Genomic DNA, 20,314 nt, shown 5'->3' with positions numbered 1-20,314 from the left:
TCAGATTGAAATAAAGACTGTCTACGGTTTCATTAGGTTAAGAGTTCTTAATCAAAAACTATTCCGTAAAATTATAAGACCAAAAAGTGACTTTTTATTTATAAATTGCCTGTTATTTAGTATGTGACTACCTACCCTAGGCATTGTGACAACCATCCCTGACCCGGGGTTATAAGTCACATTTATCTTTGGAGTGAAAATACAAAATATTTCTACAACTGATAATATTATACAAAAATACGTTTATTTATTTTGTACCAGAATAATTACACTATCCTTTGGTATACAAATATCATTCCTAAACAACGTATTTTGGAAGTTACATAAAAAAAGAAAAAAATGTGACTTTCATCCCCGCTCTCCCCTACCTACAGGCAGAGACGGCCTCGAGGTCCTTGGGGCCTCGCGCCTCTCAGTCGAAAATAAATTTGAAAAAGAATAAAAATTCTAATTTTAATACTTTTTCACAAGGTTAATAACTTATAAAAAACTAGTTGCCCGCCCCGGCTTCGCCCGTGGTACATATTTCACAATAAAAGGTAGCCTATGTCCTTTCTCGGGTATCAAAATATCTCTATACCAAATTTCATGCAAATTGGTTCAGTAGTTTAGGCGTGATTGAGTAACAGACAGATAGACAGAGTTACTTTCGCATTTATAATATTAGTATAGACAAAACATTTGACGGACTATACGAATGTCATAAATTAGAATTTATTATGGAGGTATGTTAGAACATACCTCTTCTAAATTCTAACACAATCAGGGCCTCACGGGCCTCGCGAGATGTACCCCCGCCTACCTACATTCAATTTATATAGCTGCCTATAGCCCTATAGGGTATAATTATTATTACCTACTGATGCACAGAGTAATTAATGTCTGTTTCACTGATATCAAAACGAAACTTACCTACTTAATATTATTGTTTACGAATGGGTACTCGTTTCGAGTTGATAAGTACTTACGAGTAGGTACGCTAACATTATCAGAGAGAAGTTTCCTTTTATAACGTATGGTTCACTTACCATACGTTGAAATTAAATTACTTGTTTGTTTGATAAATCAGTTAAAAATTTAAATCATTTGGTTTTATTCCTGCCAAACTGATTATTTCAATTGTGACTATGGAAAACAAAACCCATGTTTTCTTGCGAGGGAAATTATATTTTTTAGGTACGTATAGTTACTCTTATGTAATATAATAGGTACCTACTATAAAACTGATGATAGTAGGTACATAATAATTCTTTGCTGTCTTAAACATAAAATATTAATGATATGATAGTTCAATAGTACCTAAGTTACGAGTAACTATTATGATTAAGTAGTTACTAGATACTATTTATGTAACTAACTAACTTATCTACTATGTAAATTGCATGAAGAAGTAAAAAAAAATATCGCTACATAACTGATTTTTATATATAAGGTAAACTTATAAAACAACAAATCAGTTACTGATGCACTTTAATTGATGTTAAACTACATTTAAAAAATGAAAAGCGTTCGCATTGAATCAGTTGTTCTTTATATGTTACCTAGTTAGTTATGTTAGATTTAATTTGAAAAGATTTTATAATAACTAATTTATCTAACTACTAACTACATATATAGTATGTACTAATAATACTAACTAACTACATATATTTTAAATGATCGAAAGATTGTGAGGATGTGTGTTTGATACTCTTTTACCGGAAAACAACTGGACGGATTCTGATAATACTTGTCAATTATTCTTTTTGCGTGGCATGGGCAAGTTACGAAGTAACTATTCTCTAATCTGTGGCATGGGTTCTATCGCGACACTCGGCAGCTAACTCGGCAGCATCTGATACCGCGCGGCACAGCTATTGGTGTGCGCTCTTATTTATGTCCACTATAAATTACAGTGCTCAAAATTTCAACACAGATTAAGACGTCGAAAAATATTTTAGTACTGCTTATTATATTATCAGTATCACTGCTTTGCTGGTGGGAATTACAATTAATTAGCTACAAGGCATATGATTTACATCATGACGTAAACTATTTCGATCACTTCAAGCGTAATCGCAATTTGGAGGATTACATTAAAGAAATGTACGTTATACCTTTTGTTTTTTTTTTTAACTGTTTGTTATTCTATTTATAATAATTACCCACACTTCTTTGTTGCATCATAAAAAAACTTTTAAAAAAGCATTATAATGGGTAAAGTTACGTTTTTTACAAAGTTCAAGTTCTGTTTTATTCCTCTTAGTCAACTCTCTCAGCTGCTTGATACATAGGTACCTACAGTCTACAGAAAAATTATGTCGAGACTAAGAAATTATGTACTTAACTATCTTAGCGATATTTAAAAAAAAGCTGAGGTGGTTTGAAATTTAAATTTGTAATAATATTTCAGCAATCTTCTACAAGAACCCTCAACTTTACCATGTCGAGATAATATTTCAATTCTGGTTACCGTTGCTTCTTCTCCTTTCCATGTCAAGCAACGTGAGGCAATAAGGATTACATGGGCCACTCGATTGCGAACTCTGTTCATTATTGGCCTAAATAATGCCAAAGAAATTGATCATTTGGTAATACTTGTACATAATCTAATTATCTAAATCAACCTTATGATATGGTGCCGATAATTTGTTAATGACTTCCAACGAAGTAGACCGTAGTAATTCCGAATACAACATGAAAACAAAATTAATAGTTACTTACTTACTAAAGTAAGTAGTTAAGATAAGTTATTTTAAAAAAAAAATTTTTTCTAGTCCGACAGGCACAAAGGTGATCTAGTAGTTTACCAGTTTCAAGAACATTATCAGAATCTCACACTGAAGACGGCTCTCATGCTAAAATGGACGGCACAGAAATGTTCATCAAAAATAAAGTTTTTACTCAAGACTGACGACGATATTTTAATTAATCCATGGCAGATAGAAAGAATTGTTAAAGAAAATTTGGATGCAGATCTTATCGGTAACAGTATACATAAATATAGGAACAGAACTTTTTTGAAAGTTTTTCAAGTATTAACAGTCGTCTTTATTGCCAATTGAACTTAAATCCCAAATCCCCTTTAGTTATTTAAATGTAAACTTGGTTCATATGAAATTCAAAATGGTAGGGCTTTATTAAAATTATAGCACCTTCAATTTATTCCAGGCTATAAGAATGAAAATGCTGCAGTTTATCATAATGAAGACGAAAAATGGTTCCTTCCTCATTGGTTATACGCAGATGATATGGTTCCTGAATATCTTTCTGGCAATGCGTATTTAATAAATGGTAAATAATTTTCAATGTATATAATATGGTTATTACCATTGCTCTGGAATATGTATGTCCTGTTGTTGTTTGAAAAAAAAATCAGTGGTTTGTTACATGCAATACCTACCTACGCTTACGCTTCCTGTGTCATTTAAACAAGGGAAATCCTTTATCGATGCAAAAAATATTGTGCATTTTAAAGGTTTCGAGTTTTTAGCTTTTCAAAAAAAAACGCAAACCCCTATAGTCACTTTCATGAACGCATAAAAATGTATCAAGTTGACATTTATATCAAACTGTCCCGGCAAACGTTTTGCCTTAGGTACTCTTATCACTGAGACATGTGAAAAATAATTGTTGGCCGATTCTCAGACCTACATAATAGACACAAAATTTCATGGGAATCAGTCCAGCAGCTTCGGAGGGGTATGGTCACCATATATACGGTAACTATCATTTTGGCGCGAGAATTTTATATATTACTAGCTTCCGCCCGCGACTCCTTCCGCGCGGATGTCGGTCTTCGCGTGGATGGTTATTTCTCCATTTTGAGTACCTCTGTCAATAACATCTTATAAATATCTATTGTACCCAATTCCCAAATACGGCTAGGCCTATAATAATACGCAACGTGTGTTCGCGGTTCTACGGAACAACGTCTATGGATAAAACTGAAAAATTAAGATTAATTTTTTTCTACGTATTTTTCAAGGATAAAAAGTATCCTATTTTACGCCCAGGATAATAAGGTATAATTATACCAAGTTTCATCGAAATCGAACCGCTAGTTTTCACGTGATGCCTTCACATACAGACAGACAGACAGACAGACAGACAGACAAAAATTTTTTTAATCACATATTTGGGTTTGGTATCGATCCAGTAACACCCCCTGCTATTTATTTTTTCAATATTTTCAATGTACAGAATTGACCCTTCTACAGATTTATTATATGTGTGATGACTGAAAAAAATAAAAGATACAGCCGAATATGTTGTAAATTTTCGATATTCGCAAGGGAATCAAAACCTACAGCCTACAGAGTACTTAGCGTGAATCTTGAAATTTGGTACAATACGACGAGCGACGTCTTGTTATAACTTAAAATAAAAAATAGTTTTGTTAAAAACTGTCGCGTCGCGTAGATGCGCGAGTCCGACTCCCACTTGGCCGGATTTTATTATTTAGATGAATTATTTGGAGTTTTGTGGGTGACCTCGATTGCTCAACGGTGACTCGTTTGTTCGTTTGCCTGCTTATTAAATAAAAAAGAGATGCAGATTCAATTCCTGTGACTGATAGGTACTAACATGACGTCCTATTATTAACGATTAATGAAATTTGGTATAACCACAGGTATAACTCATAAGTCATATTATTAATTATTATGTCTTCAAGACTATTTAAGCTTTTGAAAAGAAATAATTTTTACATCAGTAAAGCTTAATTAGGTAGTTTACCCATTTCATACTCAATTTTTTGTATTAAGTACTAGTTCAGGATACATCGCCCATTCTTGCAAGTGACTACCTACTATCAAGCTGATTTTCCGTTTGTAGCTTTATTTTGATGAGACACCGAATAATTTCGTGTACGAAACTCTCGATTGTGGTAGCTAACAGAGATAACAAGGATAAAAAATTTTGATTTGATGGTTCTCAAATATTTATTACGCAATTTGTAGGACAATATGTCTGTTGAATTATATAAACATTAACTACGTGAAAACAAAAAAATCAGCTTGTTAGTAATCATTTATGATGACCTCGTTGTCGATACACTTTGGAAAGGGGGACTCTTTCAACCAACCATAGATTTTGTAGGACAAATATTTTTTCGAATAATTTAGTTTAGTTCAATCTTGAAATTGAACAAAAAAAAAATTCAGTTAGTAATAAATATTTGAGAACCATCAAATCAAAAATTTTTATCCTTGTTATCTCTGTTAGCTACCACAATCGAGACTTTCGTACACGAAATTATTGGGCGTCTCATCAAAATAAAGCTACAAACGGAAAATTAGCTTGATAGTAGTCACTTGCAAAAATGGGCGATGTATCCTGAACTATACTACTTACACTACTTTTGGCAATTAGTGTGTATGAAATCTATTGGTATGTAACTTAGTACCTAAAACTTGTAAGCAAAATATTTTTTCTTTTACAGGAAAACATATACTTCAAATTTTGAAAGCGGCATATTCAGTTCCTGTTATCAATATAGAAGATATTTATTTTACTTTCTTAGTTGCGAAAAAGAAATTGGGGTTACGGCTAACTCATGAACCGCGACTACGGGGATTCAAACCATGGCTGCCTTTAACACAATTTTATTGGAATTTAGCTTCAGTTCATAGTTTGTCGCCAACAGAAATGTTAAAATGGTGGTCAAAATTAGTAACAATGGGTGAAAAATAATTAATGGTAGAAGTAGATTCTACACGCTTTGCTTCGCGTTGACTAAGATAACATTTTTATAATCTTGTATGTGATACAGGTGGTACGGGTACATAAAGGAGTGTGTATCTAGGTACTATACAGGGTGTAATCGTTAAGTGTGCACAGGCGATTATTCCGTAACTATTACAGATATCAAAAAACTTTGAACTGATATCGAAAGTAAATATTTAACCTAATGAGTAAAATGGCCATAATAAATTTTTAAAAATAAAACGAGAAATATCTAAAAAATTAACTTGAAACCCTCCCATACATTTAGTATGAGATACGAATATCCTATGTACATGGGTTGATCCAAAATTAATGATAATCAATATTAAAAAAGGTCATTACAGTTATAATAATTATGTAGTTCTCTAGATAGTCTTCTAACTAGAAAATATACTTCAATATTTTTTTCCTAAACTTAAAAAAAAAAACTTTGACTTCATCCACAAAAACCCCTCCACGCGGCCATCACTTCGCTGTCGTCTTAAAATAATTTATTGCTAAGAAAGTGTTTCTTGTGCCGAGGAAAGAGATAAAAGTAAATAGGAGCTAGATCTAAAAAATAGGGTAGGTGTTCAAGCATTTGGAATGCCGATTTTTGAATGGCAGCCATCGCAACTGACGCTTTGCGATCTGGTGCGTTGTCTTGGTGAAACAGCGTTCAGGTCCGCAGTTTGCCATGTCTCTTTTCCTTACTAACCTACCGCAATCTTATAATTTGGTCTGTTTAGTAAGAGCCCAATAAAGTGGCTACCTTTTTAAAATATTCCACCATAATTATTCCTTCAGCGTCCCAAAAAACTACCGCTTTAATTTCTTCATCGTCACTTTGGAAGCTCGCATCCAGGACATTGATCGTTTTTTGGTTTCAGCATTAACATGGTGAACTCGGATAACGTCTATGATCACAAAACGTGACCAAAAATTATCCTGATATCATTAAAAATTTAGAAATTTACCCTCTACATGTCGAATCGTTGTTTCTTCTTTGCGTCGGGAAACATTCTGGCACGCACGGTTCACATGCAAATTAATGTAAATAATTGGAAACGTGGACTATTGATATGATTTTTTTGTGATTACTTAGTGAATACATGAGCAAGCAAAAAACATTTATTTTATATTTTTATGTGCACAGGAAATACCCAATTATCATTACTTTTGGATCAACCTAGTACATTTAATATGAAAGATTTTAGCTTTTTCTTTCTTTTTTTGGTTTTCTGCTTTAATTACTTCGCAAATTTGAAGGGAAGTTCATTTAGAAACTGTAAATAGAGCTCCTCATTGTATTGCACAATGAGGACATCACTTCGAAAATCTGCTATGAATACAAAATGTATGGGAAATAAAATGTATGGGAGCGTTTAATGTAACATTTTTGGATATTTCTCGTTTTATTTTTAAAAAATTATTATGGCCATTTTACTCATTAGGTTAAGTACTTTCGATATCAGTTTAAAGTTTTTTGGTATCTGCAATAGTTACGGAATAATCGCTTGTGCACACTTAACGATTACACCCTGTATATAAATAATATGGAACAAAGGGAAAATGCAAGCCATTATCTACACCTATATAATGGAAATAAGACAGATGATTTCGTGTGTACGAATTGTGTAACTATCTGCAAAAATCGTGGAAATTATATATTTTTTTAAGTACATAGTTAACTAATATGTATATTAAATAAATACTTTACTTTTAGCTACCTAGTAGGTACAACATTATAAATACCTGTATAAAAAAATCTCACATTTTCTTACGATTTTGTTCTATGTCCTAGATTATTTTTTTCTTAGTCGTAGCCTCGTAGGTATTATGTATGTGCTAAGTGGCGGGCGTTGCGTTGAAAAGGTATAAGGTCAAAAAGAATTGATATTTCCTGGAATACAAAAGTAATATTAATACATATTATGAATGAACCTATAAAATTAAGGATTATCTAATCAGTTAATTTGAAACTAATTATAATAATTAAAGACAAATCATTATGCTTGCATTTATAATTCTTAAATGAAGCGCAAACTAATTTGAAATTTGAAAATGACGGCAAAGTTACAGGGTATATGAAGTCAACCATTCGGCATTCGTTTCAACTGCACAATCCACATTTTGTTACCTCATTCGGCACCCCTCCCCCAGTCCCCCTCATTTCCTCAGTCACTCGCCAGTCGGGTTGTCGAGTGTACGTGTAGTTCTATCATTTATACAGTACAACCTCGAAAATAGGTACTTTGATAATGTTGTACCTTCAAGTATAGAGTGCGCCATAATCTTATCCAGTATCAACCATTGGATGATAACTTATCATGAAGTATGACGCGTCGATAGCGACATTTCAAGTTCTTGCTGGCAATGTGACTGTGTGGTGATTAAAATTTACTGTGTACGGGTGTAATGAGTGTGTTCTAAACTTAATACCAAAGAAAATCTTAATTTACCGTTACTTCGTGTGATCAAGCAGCAATGTCGTTATTTAAGAAGAAAAACACGAAATACACGTCTCCTCCCGTACCACCGCCTCCAGTTGAAGACGTGTATAATCAATCTAACGGTGTAGATAACAACAATGGTGCTCAAAAGTCACAGTTAGTGTTTCATTGCCAACAGGCGCAAGGAAGCCCCCTTGGTCTTATCTCTGGATTCTCAAATGTCAAGGAGCTCTATCAAAAAATAGCAGAATGTTACGATTTCCCACCCGAAGATGTAAGTACTTACATACCTACATTCTCTATTTTGAAGATTAGATTGCGATTAATCATTTGTTTCATTGTTTGTAACATTTAGTCATAATATTCATTCTGATCGTATCTTGGTCTGTGGTAATGAGTTTGATTCCCGGTGGAGACAAAGTTCATTGGCAATAAGGGAACGGTGGGTCCCACAATCTTAATATATATAAATCTCGTGTCACAATGTTTGTCCTCAATGGACTCCTAAACCACTTAACCGATTATAATAAAATTCGCACACCATGTGCAGTTCGATCCAACTTGAGAGATAGGATGTTTGAATCTCAAATCGTGTTAGAGAAAGCGGGCGAAGCCGCGGGCGGTAAGCTAGTAAATAATAATTATATCTACTTACCTTTAAACTGAGTGTAACTATGTAATGCAAATTGATATATCTATATAGTCTCTATAAAGATACTGAAATTAATCAATTTTTCAAGGAAGTAACATAAATTAATTCTGACTCACACAATTATTGATAAAAAATATTGAAACTTCTTCTAATTCGTCGCCATTCTACTCAAATACCTACTACCTAAGTTTTAATGCCTTTTGCGATTCACATTATGTACCTATTTTGCAATTAAGTATTTCTTAATTAGTAATGTTGATCTAGGTATATATCTGTGAGTGTGACGGAAAAGTATACAATTTCATGATACTGTTATATTTTTGTACACGTATTGTGTTACATTTTAATTACCTACACCTTCACAAATATTTCGTAATTAAACCTACATAATAAAGAAGATTAATTTTAGAAAAATGATAGCTACCTACAACTTCTGTGTAGGTACTCACTATTAGCAACGTTCTTGAAACATTTGTTAACTAACAACATGAAATGAAACACACATTAATGAGGAAAATAATATAAATTTATTGTCTGAAGACATAAACAATTGACCTATTACAATTGCGAGTCTATCAGATTAATTACTGACTTGTTAGTTGTTAGTGCTGATTTACACAGGGTCAGTAGACAAGTCAGTCGCGGCGCCAAGACTGACTTTAACTGTTTACATGAAGTAAGTAGTAGTGGTGCGTTTCTCACGGTGACCACACGTTTGTGAAGTCAGTGGGAAAATGAATTCACGAAAACAACTGAAACGACGATTTCATTATTTGTTTTTTTTTTATTAAAAATTTTTCAATTTTGCTGTTGAATAAGTTAATAGAAATTGTAGAAAATGAGATAACTAAAAATAAACGACAATGGGTAAGAAAATGGATTTAGGGATTTAATATCCCAAAGGTACTCGTTTTTGCCATATAATTGCACTAATTTTAAGGTTTCGTCTTCGCTTACGGGTCATTTTTATCGCAAGCCAAAAAAACGTGGTCACTCTACAACGCAGCGGCAGTGAGTAACCACGCACTGACTTGTCTGTTTACACGGGGTTTATTTGGCTGACACAGGGGTGCGCGGGTGGCGGGGGGCGCCAACTGACTTTAAAATATTCGTGTCCGAATATTCAACTCAGCGCTGAGTTCAAGCCTCTGTACTGACTTCAAATCTGTTTACACAGGGTTTTTTTGGGGTCAGCACTGATTTGCCTGGAATTTGTAGTCAGTTACTGACCCTGTGTAAATCAGCAATTACACATTACATACTTAGGGGCTGTCCATTAATCACGTGAGGCTCGAAAGGGGGGGGAGGGGTCCATCAAAACATCACGAAATATCACAAGAGGGAGGGGGGGTAAAGTAATATATCACGTGTGTTTAATTTTCGACAAGCGCCGCGATGCTCAACCGAAAAGCGGCGTTACATGACTTACATATTGTATTTATTTTTAGTCAAACGCATACAACTTTTTTTGCATATCTTTCATTATTTTTATGTCATTCAAAAACAAACTGCAAGCTTTCTGTCTACCTCTGAACGTTTATTATAGTAGTCTTTAATTTACTATAATAAAATTAGATGATACTTATACCAATATTTTTTTATAAATAAAACAATTGATTCTTTGCAGGTACGAAAAAATACACGTGATATAGGGGGGAGGGGGGAGGGGTAGTCTTAAACCTCAACACGAATCACCAAGGGGGAGGGGGGATCAAAAAATACCAAAAAAAACATCACGTGATTAATGGATGGCCCCTTACCTATCTGCTTATTTTTACTAAGAATTTATATCTTAATTCTTAAGGTGGTCTTATTTGAAACTAAAAAAAACACTGACTGACTGCCGCGGTAAAGCTATTGCATGCTATGCCTTCAAGCCACACCTCCGCCCGTCGGAGTGGGGAGCGTGAGGTTTTTTCGTTACGGAATTTCTCGATTCGGTCCCGAATCGCTATAGGCCCGCGATAGAAGCTATGTAAAATGTCGACTAATCATAATATTATCTTGTTCGATACCACGTGATTTTATTTATTTCCGAGTCTGTCAGTTGTCCATGCTCTTTGGTGGTCAGTCTAATGTTTCATACACGATACCTACAATGAAAAATTTCCAAAAAAGAGTACATAAGTATTTCAATCGACGCGTTCTTACAGTTGCATAGTTTCCACATCCTTGATTGTTTTGATCATTATTAAATTATTAATATGACAGTTAATAATCAATATTAGATAATCGATCATCAACTTTAGAAAATATACCATGTCCATATAAGTTGTATCTACTTATATTATAACCGCGAGGAAAAAACTTTTGATGTTAACGTTGGCATGTAGGTATACAAAAGATAAAGTGAAGCATATTATGTGTTATGAGGTACACATATAGAATAGAAAGGAATATAATAAAATACTTATTAAGTTTCTGATTAATAAGGAAGTTATGTAAGTCAGTGGCTACTGACAACATACCTAGTTTCCACGTTGCGTGAATAATACTTAACTTTAATTCAATTTTATTTAAAGTTAAAAGATACCGTGAAACTCAAGACTAATTTAAAATTCTAATGAGATATTGTTATACTTATTTTGCTTTCATTTTCAATGAATTAATGGTACCTGACCTATACTCCTACATTATACAGGATGTGTTAGGTATAAATAATACAACCTTAAATGTGCGACGACGGTCACGTACTGCATAAATGAAAAATTACCTTTATAAAAAAAAATAACATTTCGGAGATATTTAACTAAGTATAGATACTTCGTTATTTCATTTTTTTAACTGATTTCAAGAATGGTAACAAGTTATCGGAAGAGAAAAAAAGAAGAAACAGAATATTTTTACGCACAGAGAAAATATCAGTTTTTTTTAAACTAAACTTAACTATTTTTTATATATTTTATGAGGTGATCCGTGATCCCTACATCTACTCTATTTTACTAAAGCCGTCCATTGTGATTCGTGTGTATTCGCGCAACAATATTGTAAATTATATTATAACCTACTATATCAGAACACTTTTATGAGTTGTATAAAATTTTCAATCAATCAATGGAATCTTCAAAAAATTTTCCGAAAAAAGGCCTGCAATATATTATGACGTTTGTTTGCTTATAACCGATCAGTAAACTTTGATAATGACGAAGCATTTGTTTTAAGGATAATATACTTTGCATATCAGTTAGAAAACGTGTCCAAAAATCTATTTATAAACTGAAACTACCTTCTATGATTTTTTTTTTCATGAACATAAATAGATTGACCAAAAAATTGTATCTAAATGTTATATTGAGATGTAATAAAACAAGGCGTAGGATTAATATTTTTTCCTTTGTTTGCAAACTTAGAATGTTGTTTATTATATTGTAATAATAACGTGACGTCATTAACATTTTATTCAATAGCTGTGAGTATGTGCTGAATCATAAAAGAAACCATCTGTGATTGGTTGATAAACCTAAGCCACATTGTAAAATATGCGTTTACTGATGTGAATAATATATTGCATATATTAGGTAATAGGTTTATTTCTTCTAATAGGAGACATTGGAGATTGCTTGAAAAACAAGGGCCAGGCAATAAATGAAAACTATATTTTTAGTGTAAGCGATTCGTGGGTAGACAAGCCAGTATTTTATTAACAAAATTTAGAGTTAAATGACAATACGTGGCCATGAAATTTGAAACGAGGCTGTGCGCATTCTAAAGGTTATTGTCGGCGAGTGAAAATGGCGTGACCGCTATTCTGATAGTTTTCGCATATAATTAATTATGTTTCGGCGCTTTCTTCAAGGGAGAGTCAGTTTCGTACCTAGTACTACCCATATTAACATCACATTAATATTTTTTATTTTCATTATTGAATTATACAGCTCTAAAATAGATAAAGTATCGAGCCTCTATAATTATCATCCTATTATGTTCATTAGCATTTGAAAGTAAAGATGGTTATTTTTTCCTATTCTTCAATCAGTACTAATCTACTTAGCCGTAGTAGGTAATATTATAATACATATTATATCCATCAGCTAATAACTTAAACACGCAATGCAAAAGTAAGCGTGTTTGTTTTTGTCAGAAACATTAACAATGATTTTTGTCTAATTTAAATATGTAATGTCTAATTTATATGTATAAACTAGATTTACAAGTGTCGTTTCGGATATACGCATGGCTGACTCTCCAGGAAACGGGTCAGTTTAGTCCAGGGGCGTAGTCGAACTTAGTGCAGAAACCGCATTAAACTGATTTATATTTTGCTTACTCTAAAATAGCATTTAGTTCTACTAAACAAGGTCGTTTATTGCTTGTCGAAACCCAAAGCAATTCGTACATCTCTAAACTTTCCGACATGAAAGTGTAAATTAGCATGAAGGTCACTGATAACGTACTGTCAGTATACCCACATTCCAAGGTAAAGCAATGACCCACTGACGTAGTAAATGGTAGCCATCGGTCCGCAGTCAATTACCTATTTAATTTGATAGTTTTTAAGTCTGGGCGTTCGAAATATACCTACCTAATCTATCAGTGAATGGTCTAGTTAACAAAAGATATGCGGGTGGAGAAATAAATTTAGTAAATTTATCTTAGTTCTATAACATAGCAAGTATCTTAACTATTACAAACGCTTACTAGGATACAGGTACCTACTACGAATTCCGATCAAAAGTATGTAATAATAAAATAAATTCATGACTTATACAGTAGTTACCTAATAAAAAAATAGGTATTACAAATATTCAAGAATTCGTCTTGAAATAAAATTGTTACTCTTGTCGGCGTAGGTAAATTTGATTTCAGTGTTTTGTGGAAATGATCAGATTATGTAATGTAATGCAATGTGTGATTTATGTTAATTTTCATATTCATCCTGCAGATTATGTTATAACGAATCTTTATCAACTTATCAACACTAACCACAGAAACATTACATTAATATTCAAGTTAGTAGTTGGCTTACCTAATGTAGATTAGTATATAATATGTACATTGTATTATATTATGACACAACAAATAATTATTCTGTAACACTTCCTTCTCAGAATAAGAACCATCGACGTTTTGTCCGAACGCCTATTAATATTTAATTATTTTACATTTCCTATTACAAATAACCTCTTCATTTTATGTTTCCAGATCCTGTTTTGCACCTTGAATACTCACAAAGTAGATATGAAAAAGCTTTTAGGTGGCCAAATAGGATTGGAGGACTTCATTTTCGCACACCGGAAAGGCAGGCCAAAAGAAATAGAAATCGTTAAAACGGAAGATGCACTCGGTTTAACAATAACTGACAATGGAGCTGGTTATTCATTTATCAAGAGAATAAAAGAAGGTTCAATTGTATCAAGGATACAACATATAGAGGTAGTTACACGTTTATGATTTCTTAATGTAGTTATCCTATATTGTCTGGAGTTCATTATACAATTTTTGTGAGGCATGTCTCTGCATTGAATGCAGTGTTTAATAAAGCGCACAATACATTATGTGGGTTATTTAAACATGCAGTCATTGACCTCTTGACAACAGGAAACTATCTATTATTGAGTTAAACTGTTCATGTTCATAAATTCATTCTATCTTTAGGTTGGAGATCACATTGAACGATTAGAAGGTGAGAGTATGGTTGGTAAGAGGCATTATGAAGTAGCGAAATTACTGAAGGAAATACCAAAAGGCAAGACGTTCACAATTCGCTTGGTAGAACCGTTAAAAAGCGGATTTGGTAGCATTGGTCCGAAATCTGGTAGTGCAAGATCTAGCAAGAAACAAAGCTATGGATCAGGCAAGGAAACGTTAAGGTTTAAAGCAAATGGACAAGCCACAATAGAAAATGAAGTATGTAAAATTTTGATTAATTCCTGTTTATATTCCGTTAAATATTTTTGATTAGCAAAAGTCGACCCTGAAGTCTTATAAATGTTCTGCGTGCATTTGTTGTGGTGATTACCACTTAGTAAATTAGTCGTATTAGTTTTACTTTTTTACTGACTGATAGATTTGTATGTTGACGTAAACTGCTAAAAGCCACTTATTATATAGGTGATTAATAATTATTTTCTTTTCTATCATTAGAAATCAAAATGTAAACGTTACATGAAAGCACTGTGAGAGGTATAGATTAATAAATTATAAAATTAATTAAAATATTTTTGTTGAGTTTGAACTATGTCCCCACGTAGTTGAGCCTACCAAAAGTCCACGAGCATTATAAAAGGAAATATATTAAGACTAATACCTATGTAATAAGATCTATTTAATTAAAAATGAATTTACACATTTCCAGCATGACGAAAAATCAAAGGCCGGAATAGAGAAGATCAATGAGCTCCTAGAGTCATTTATGGGAATTAATGATTCCGAGTTGGCGTCACAAATGTGGGATCTCGCTGAAGGAAAAACTAATTCCATGCAATTAGCCGAAGCTATAGACAATAGCGACTTACAAGAGTTTGGATTTACCGACGAGTTTATCATAGAATTATGGGGTGCTATAACTGATGCGAGATCTGGCAGACTGAGTTAAGATTTTCAACTACTTTAGTTTCCCAAACTTTTGCGTATCGCCACACAAAACGCCATTTTGTTTATATTGTAAGTTAAAATGTATTGTTGATAAAATAATCCATTATAAAACGAAGTCCTGATGTATTAAATCCTAACTAAGGGTCATCTTTATAACAAGTAGTTATCTATTTTGTATTTGAACTTTCTAAGATGATTGATTTATTTTATAAACCAATTAAAAAAATAATAAAACAAAAAAAATTGTCATAAATATTAATAGCATTTATGACCTGCTTAAAGTGCCTTTTAGAACAATCTATTCTAAATAATTAATGTGTAAGTCGTCACAAATCATTTCATTTATTATGTATTAAGGTAAATGTATGTACATAATATGTATTACCATTCTTCGTGATTTATTTAACTATTTAGGGGATGTTAACTATTGAGAAATGATCTATTATATTTATTTCATTGACAAGGTCCAACAAAACGATTGCTTAAAACTTACAATAGCTAGATTTTATGTATAGTACAAACATGTACAAATGTTGCTGAATAATTATAAAGAAGGAGAACAGATTTTAATCGTTTATTGGATAGAGAAAAGTAGTAGAAATGCATTTTTTATTTTATTTTGTGATATTTGCCTATATGTACTCAATTATTATGATGTCATATTTGAAAATGGAATTTGAATAAATTATTTATTTCGAAAATTATAAGATATAGATAATTATTAGACTCATGTAACTTTGAAAGTATTGTATAATGTGCTATTGAAACTTTGTTGATGATAGCTTTTAGTTAACATAATTAGGGACGAAAAGTCAGATTTTAGATTTAATTATAGAAATAACTAAGAAATTAGATTAACTAAGTAACTTCTTAAAGTTTTTTCTTTTTTTATAATATATAGATTGACTGAGGTCTTTTTATTCTGATGTATAAAATGTGTGCCTTCACAAAATCGTCTAAATTGTGTTGATATTTTTTTATAAATTTAATTTTAAAAATAGATTGTACCTAATATAAATAAAAATTATATTTTGTTCTATGATTTTGTTTTTATTTTAGTACTTATATGACGGCTTCTAAGCTTTGGTAAAAATTAAAATTGTTATTACTGTTTAAGTATCAAGGCCTCCTTGATTTACATTAAGATAAATACAATTTATTTATTTTCAATATCCACATGCACCTTAGCTTTAGCTCATAAATTATTATAAGATGTGATGATGTCAGATGTGAATTAGGTGAACTTGAATGATAGAAGGCACAATGAACAGATTACGCTAGGTACGGCAGGAAGTCTCTCTTACCTAGTCGTCATCTCGAAGGCTATCAAATTTTAAACCATTTGAGTTTGTTTGTATTTAAAAAAATCAAATGTGGTAGTTTATTTCAGTTTCCCTACTAAACAACGCGGATTTAGCCACATTGCTCACTCCTACTGGTCTAAGCCACGACTTAGCATGATGATATATAGCCTATAAGTTGACCAAACTGTTAGTAATATTAATGCAAAATTTAAAATAAATCCATGCAGTACTTTTTGAAAGACAGAAATTCTAAAAACTATATTTGTGGTTTCGATATTGGTGGTATACATATCACACCTCAAGTATTCTTTAAAAAAAAATTAATGTACAGTTTTGAATTTCCTACTATTTTATTAAAATACCTATGTATAGATTAACGGAGTTATCAAATTTATGACCATCTTAGACACAGACAGTAGTTAAGCAAATATTATTTTACCAAAATATGACTGTATTTTCGCGATTAGCGATATCTAGGTTTTCTATAGATGAATTGAAATAACTATCTATGTTTATGATTTTTAAAGATTCTAGAAAAATAATGCCACCTGGAAACTTAAAATGAAGACACTGCAATATTTTTGAATATACTTATTATGGCTTGGACAAAATAACACAAAATTTTAAATACATATAGGCACTGGTATTGTTCCTATTTACTAATACAAAAGACGGTGCTATTTAAAAAGAGAAAAATCACAGCAAAAGATTTATTATAAGTAATCTCATTCTTTCCATTGTGGATTCTTAATTCTTATGATATCAAAGTCAGATAAATGTAGATAGCCTATAACCTGTCTTGGATTTCAAGGGTTGACTCTGGTTGACTTTAGAAATTTGCGGCACGAATTTCGGCGTGATTTTAATTTTTTCCGATCGATAATAATGCCCTGAAACATACATTAGCGGCTTTTCGTGCGGAAACGTGTAATTACAGAGAAATCTTAATTTTAATCTTTGAGGTTATGTTCAAAATTGTTTGAGTTACATTGACAAAACTACAAGAATTGTGTTTGAAAGAGATAACAAATGTCAAAATGTACATTCAAAACCAAGAAGCTTATATCTAATACACTGGAGATTTCGGTATGAACATTGACGTGTAACAAGAAAATATTGCCCAGTTCATGTTTTTTATCACTTTCACACCTAACTTGGTATTGCCACTGTTAATACGAAGTTTTCCCAAGGCTACTATGTATGCTGTAATATTCTGTGCAAAAGGTTAGTTTTTGTACATGAGTTTGTTGATAAATTGCCAACAACGTCATTCAGAAGCATTGTTGGATGAGACAATTATTATTTATGCTAAATAAACTAAGTATCTGAACCAATTATTAAAAAGCGACACTCCCTGATTATGGGTAGTCACCATAATAAAATTGTAGCAACTCTCACTTTGTCAATATGGCATGTGTGTCAAAAAAATTGCGTCGCTTCGAATATTTAAGTTAATATTGTTGCTTATTTAATGAATATTTTCTGAATATAAAGAATGCATTGTATTGTGCAAAATTGCAGAAGTGTTTGGACACCAAATTCTGGCATAGAATTTCACAGGCAAGTGTATATTTACGTTATTTACAATATTCCTCAATACTCCTGCATTTACCTGTTTAGAATCATTTCAATGGCAAAAATTGTCTAATTTAGCATCATTTTAGTAAGCAGTCATGTTAAATTTGTTATTTCCCTAATACTTTATCATTTTTCAACAAGTTTTCAATAAACAGATTTAACAAGTAAGGTAACCATGATGACGAGTTTTTATGGATAGCGAAGAGAATATATTGTAATAACAATATTATGATGAAAATTTAGAACACCATTTTAAAGATTGTTACTAGTAATGAAACAACACATGACATCGGTATTGCACTCACATGTAGTTATAAGATTGTTCGTTTTTACATTGAAATTTATACTTTTTTAACTTACCTCATATTTTTTTGTTTTACGTATTTCAGCTTTCCAAAAAGTAAAATAAAAAGAAATATATGTGCCCATCAAGGTTACTGAGGATTACGACCCAGAAAAAAATACCTTTTGAAAAATAAACTTTGTAAAGTTAGCTGAAATTTGTGCAAGGCTGCTATAAACAGTTTTTCTTTGATGATTCTGGCTTGAAATTGACCCGTCGAAGCAACGCGTTTAAAAAGAAGATCTGAGTAGCTAACAATTTGGTAAACAGCATTCAGATGCTGATGTGTTTTGATGCAAAACACAACTTTCCTCTATTTACAAAGGATGTTAATGCTATATATCGGTTCATATCCAAGCTTTGTAGCCAAAAGTTATTTATAACTATCATTCTATACCAATTAAAATTGTATGTACCTACCTATAAAGTATGACCATAATATTATAATATAAATACTGTTAAAAATATATGTCGTTATTATTTATAGACCATGATTTTTAGTTTTTTCTATTTTGAAAAATCCTGAATTTACAAACCAGCGTGGTCACTCGACAGAAAGAGACAAATAACATGACTGACGTCATTGAATGTCATAGTTTCTTGTTTCAAGTTAATGGTCATAGTGCAATCTCCAGTGTATTAGAGGATATAAGCTTCTTGTTCAAAACCATAGTTCCTTCAAAAGCATGTTGCTGAGGGACTAAGGATTATTGGCGAGTAGTAGGTATATGATTGGGGCAACATTGGTATGTTCATAAAAAAGTTTATCACTCAGACCCAGACAACCCATTTGTTGCCCCTGATGGAACTCATACTCAAAGAATTGAGTCCCAGTGGTGTGTTGTAAAAAGATTTTTTAAAAAAATAACTAAAACCACCCAAAATTCGATGATATTCTAAAATAATATAATGTAGACACGCTGGGAGGAAAAAATTAAAATGGATCCATTCATTACCCTTGTAAATTGTATCAAACATGTATACAAGATTTGAATAAATAATTATAAAAAAAAATATTATTGTATGTATATTATTGCACACAAATTCGTAGTAATGGAACTGAATCTGTCCACCCCAAATCCACGTGGTACTAATTGTCTGTCATACACTAGAGTGTATTAAAAAAGGCGCGGAAGGCGAGTGAAGACTCCTGCCTGCAACGAGGTACACGGGGGCAAGCGCCACGTTCTGCAGCACCAGCCCCCCTAGCCAAGTGGTTTTCTGTTAGCGTAGCGTTCAATAGAATAGACTACGAATGTATGAGAATGACGTAGGCTGTAGATACGAATGTATGAGAATGACGTAGGCTGTAGATACGTTTATCTACAGCTTACGTCAATCTCATACATTCGTAGTCTATTCTATTGAACGCTACGCTAACAGAAAGCCACTTGGCTAGGGGGGCTGAGCAGTCAAGAAAGCCCATAATCTTCGATATACTTCTAACTACATTTATAAATATACATAATTAAAAAAAATAGAAGGGGGGGTTTCCGCACCCCCCCCACTTTATAGGGGGTCTCCCCTTACCTCCCCCCCCTTAATTCGTGCCGCAAATTTCTAAAGAAATACCGATTTCAAAACCCACCAAATCGCCATGTTTATTATATATACAAAACCTTAGATTACAAAATAAAGTACAGATGGAGCATGACAACCGCCCGTCGCCCTTGTCAAAGAAAATACGAAATCAAAAACAAATACGTCGCTGCACCAGTGCTATAGCAGAGGCTATAGCGCATAAAGTGTCATGCTTAGATTACAA

General features: G+C 32.5%; 2 protein-coding genes across 2 annotated transcripts; both read left to right on the top strand.

The window, feature by feature from the left end:
* The first annotated feature begins 969 nt into the window (after nucleotides 1–969).
* LOC123692372 (beta-1,3-galactosyltransferase 1-like) lies at nucleotides 970–5,787 on the top strand. The gene is made up of 6 exons (XM_045637110.1): nucleotides 970–1,176; nucleotides 1,896–2,085; nucleotides 2,393–2,570; nucleotides 2,757–2,964; nucleotides 3,151–3,273; nucleotides 5,423–5,787. Exons 1-6 carry the CDS (start codon nucleotides 1,128–1,130, stop codon nucleotides 5,671–5,673), a joined length of 999 nt encoding a protein of 332 aa, XP_045493066.1. The 5' UTR covers nucleotides 970–1,127; the 3' UTR covers nucleotides 5,674–5,787.
* Nucleotides 5,788–7,909: 2,122 nt separating this feature from the next.
* Nucleotides 7,910–16,363, top strand: LOC123692374 (PDZ domain-containing protein GIPC3). The gene is made up of 4 exons (XM_045637111.1): nucleotides 7,910–8,412; nucleotides 13,933–14,163; nucleotides 14,386–14,637; nucleotides 15,086–16,363. The coding sequence occupies exons 1-4, from the start codon at nucleotides 8,173–8,175 to the stop codon at nucleotides 15,323–15,325; spliced, it is 963 nt and encodes a 320-aa protein (XP_045493067.1). The 5' UTR covers nucleotides 7,910–8,172; the 3' UTR covers nucleotides 15,326–16,363.
* The last annotated feature ends 3,951 nt before the right edge of the window (nucleotides 16,364–20,314 follow it).

Source organism: Colias croceus, chromosome 6, assembly GCF_905220415.1.
Source record: "Colias croceus chromosome 6, ilColCroc2.1".
In the NCBI taxonomy this organism is placed as follows: Eukaryota; Metazoa; Arthropoda; class Insecta; order Lepidoptera; family Pieridae; genus Colias; species Colias croceus.
Note: the sequence above shows the minus strand (reverse complement) of the source record. Positions and strands in the feature narration are given on the sequence as shown.

Coding starts and splice junctions, on each gene's coding strand:
- LOC123692372 (XM_045637110.1), top strand. CDS start 1,128: ATGGAAAACAAAACCCATGTTTTCTTGCGAGGGAAATTATATTTTTTA. Junction 2,086..2,392: donor GAGGATTACATTAAAGAAAT/GTACGTTATACC, acceptor ATAATATTTCAG/CAATCTTCTACAAGAACCCT. Junction 3,274..5,422: donor CAATGCGTATTTAATAAATG/GTAAATAATTTT, acceptor TTTCTTTTACAG/GAAAACATATACTTCAAATT.
- LOC123692374 (XM_045637111.1), top strand. CDS start 8,173: ATGTCGTTATTTAAGAAGAAAAACACGAAATACACGTCTCCTCCCGTA. Junction 8,413..13,932: donor ACGATTTCCCACCCGAAGAT/GTAAGTACTTAC, acceptor TTATGTTTCCAG/ATCCTGTTTTGCACCTTGAA. Junction 14,638..15,085: donor AAGCCACAATAGAAAATGAA/GTATGTAAAATT, acceptor ACACATTTCCAG/CATGACGAAAAATCAAAGGC.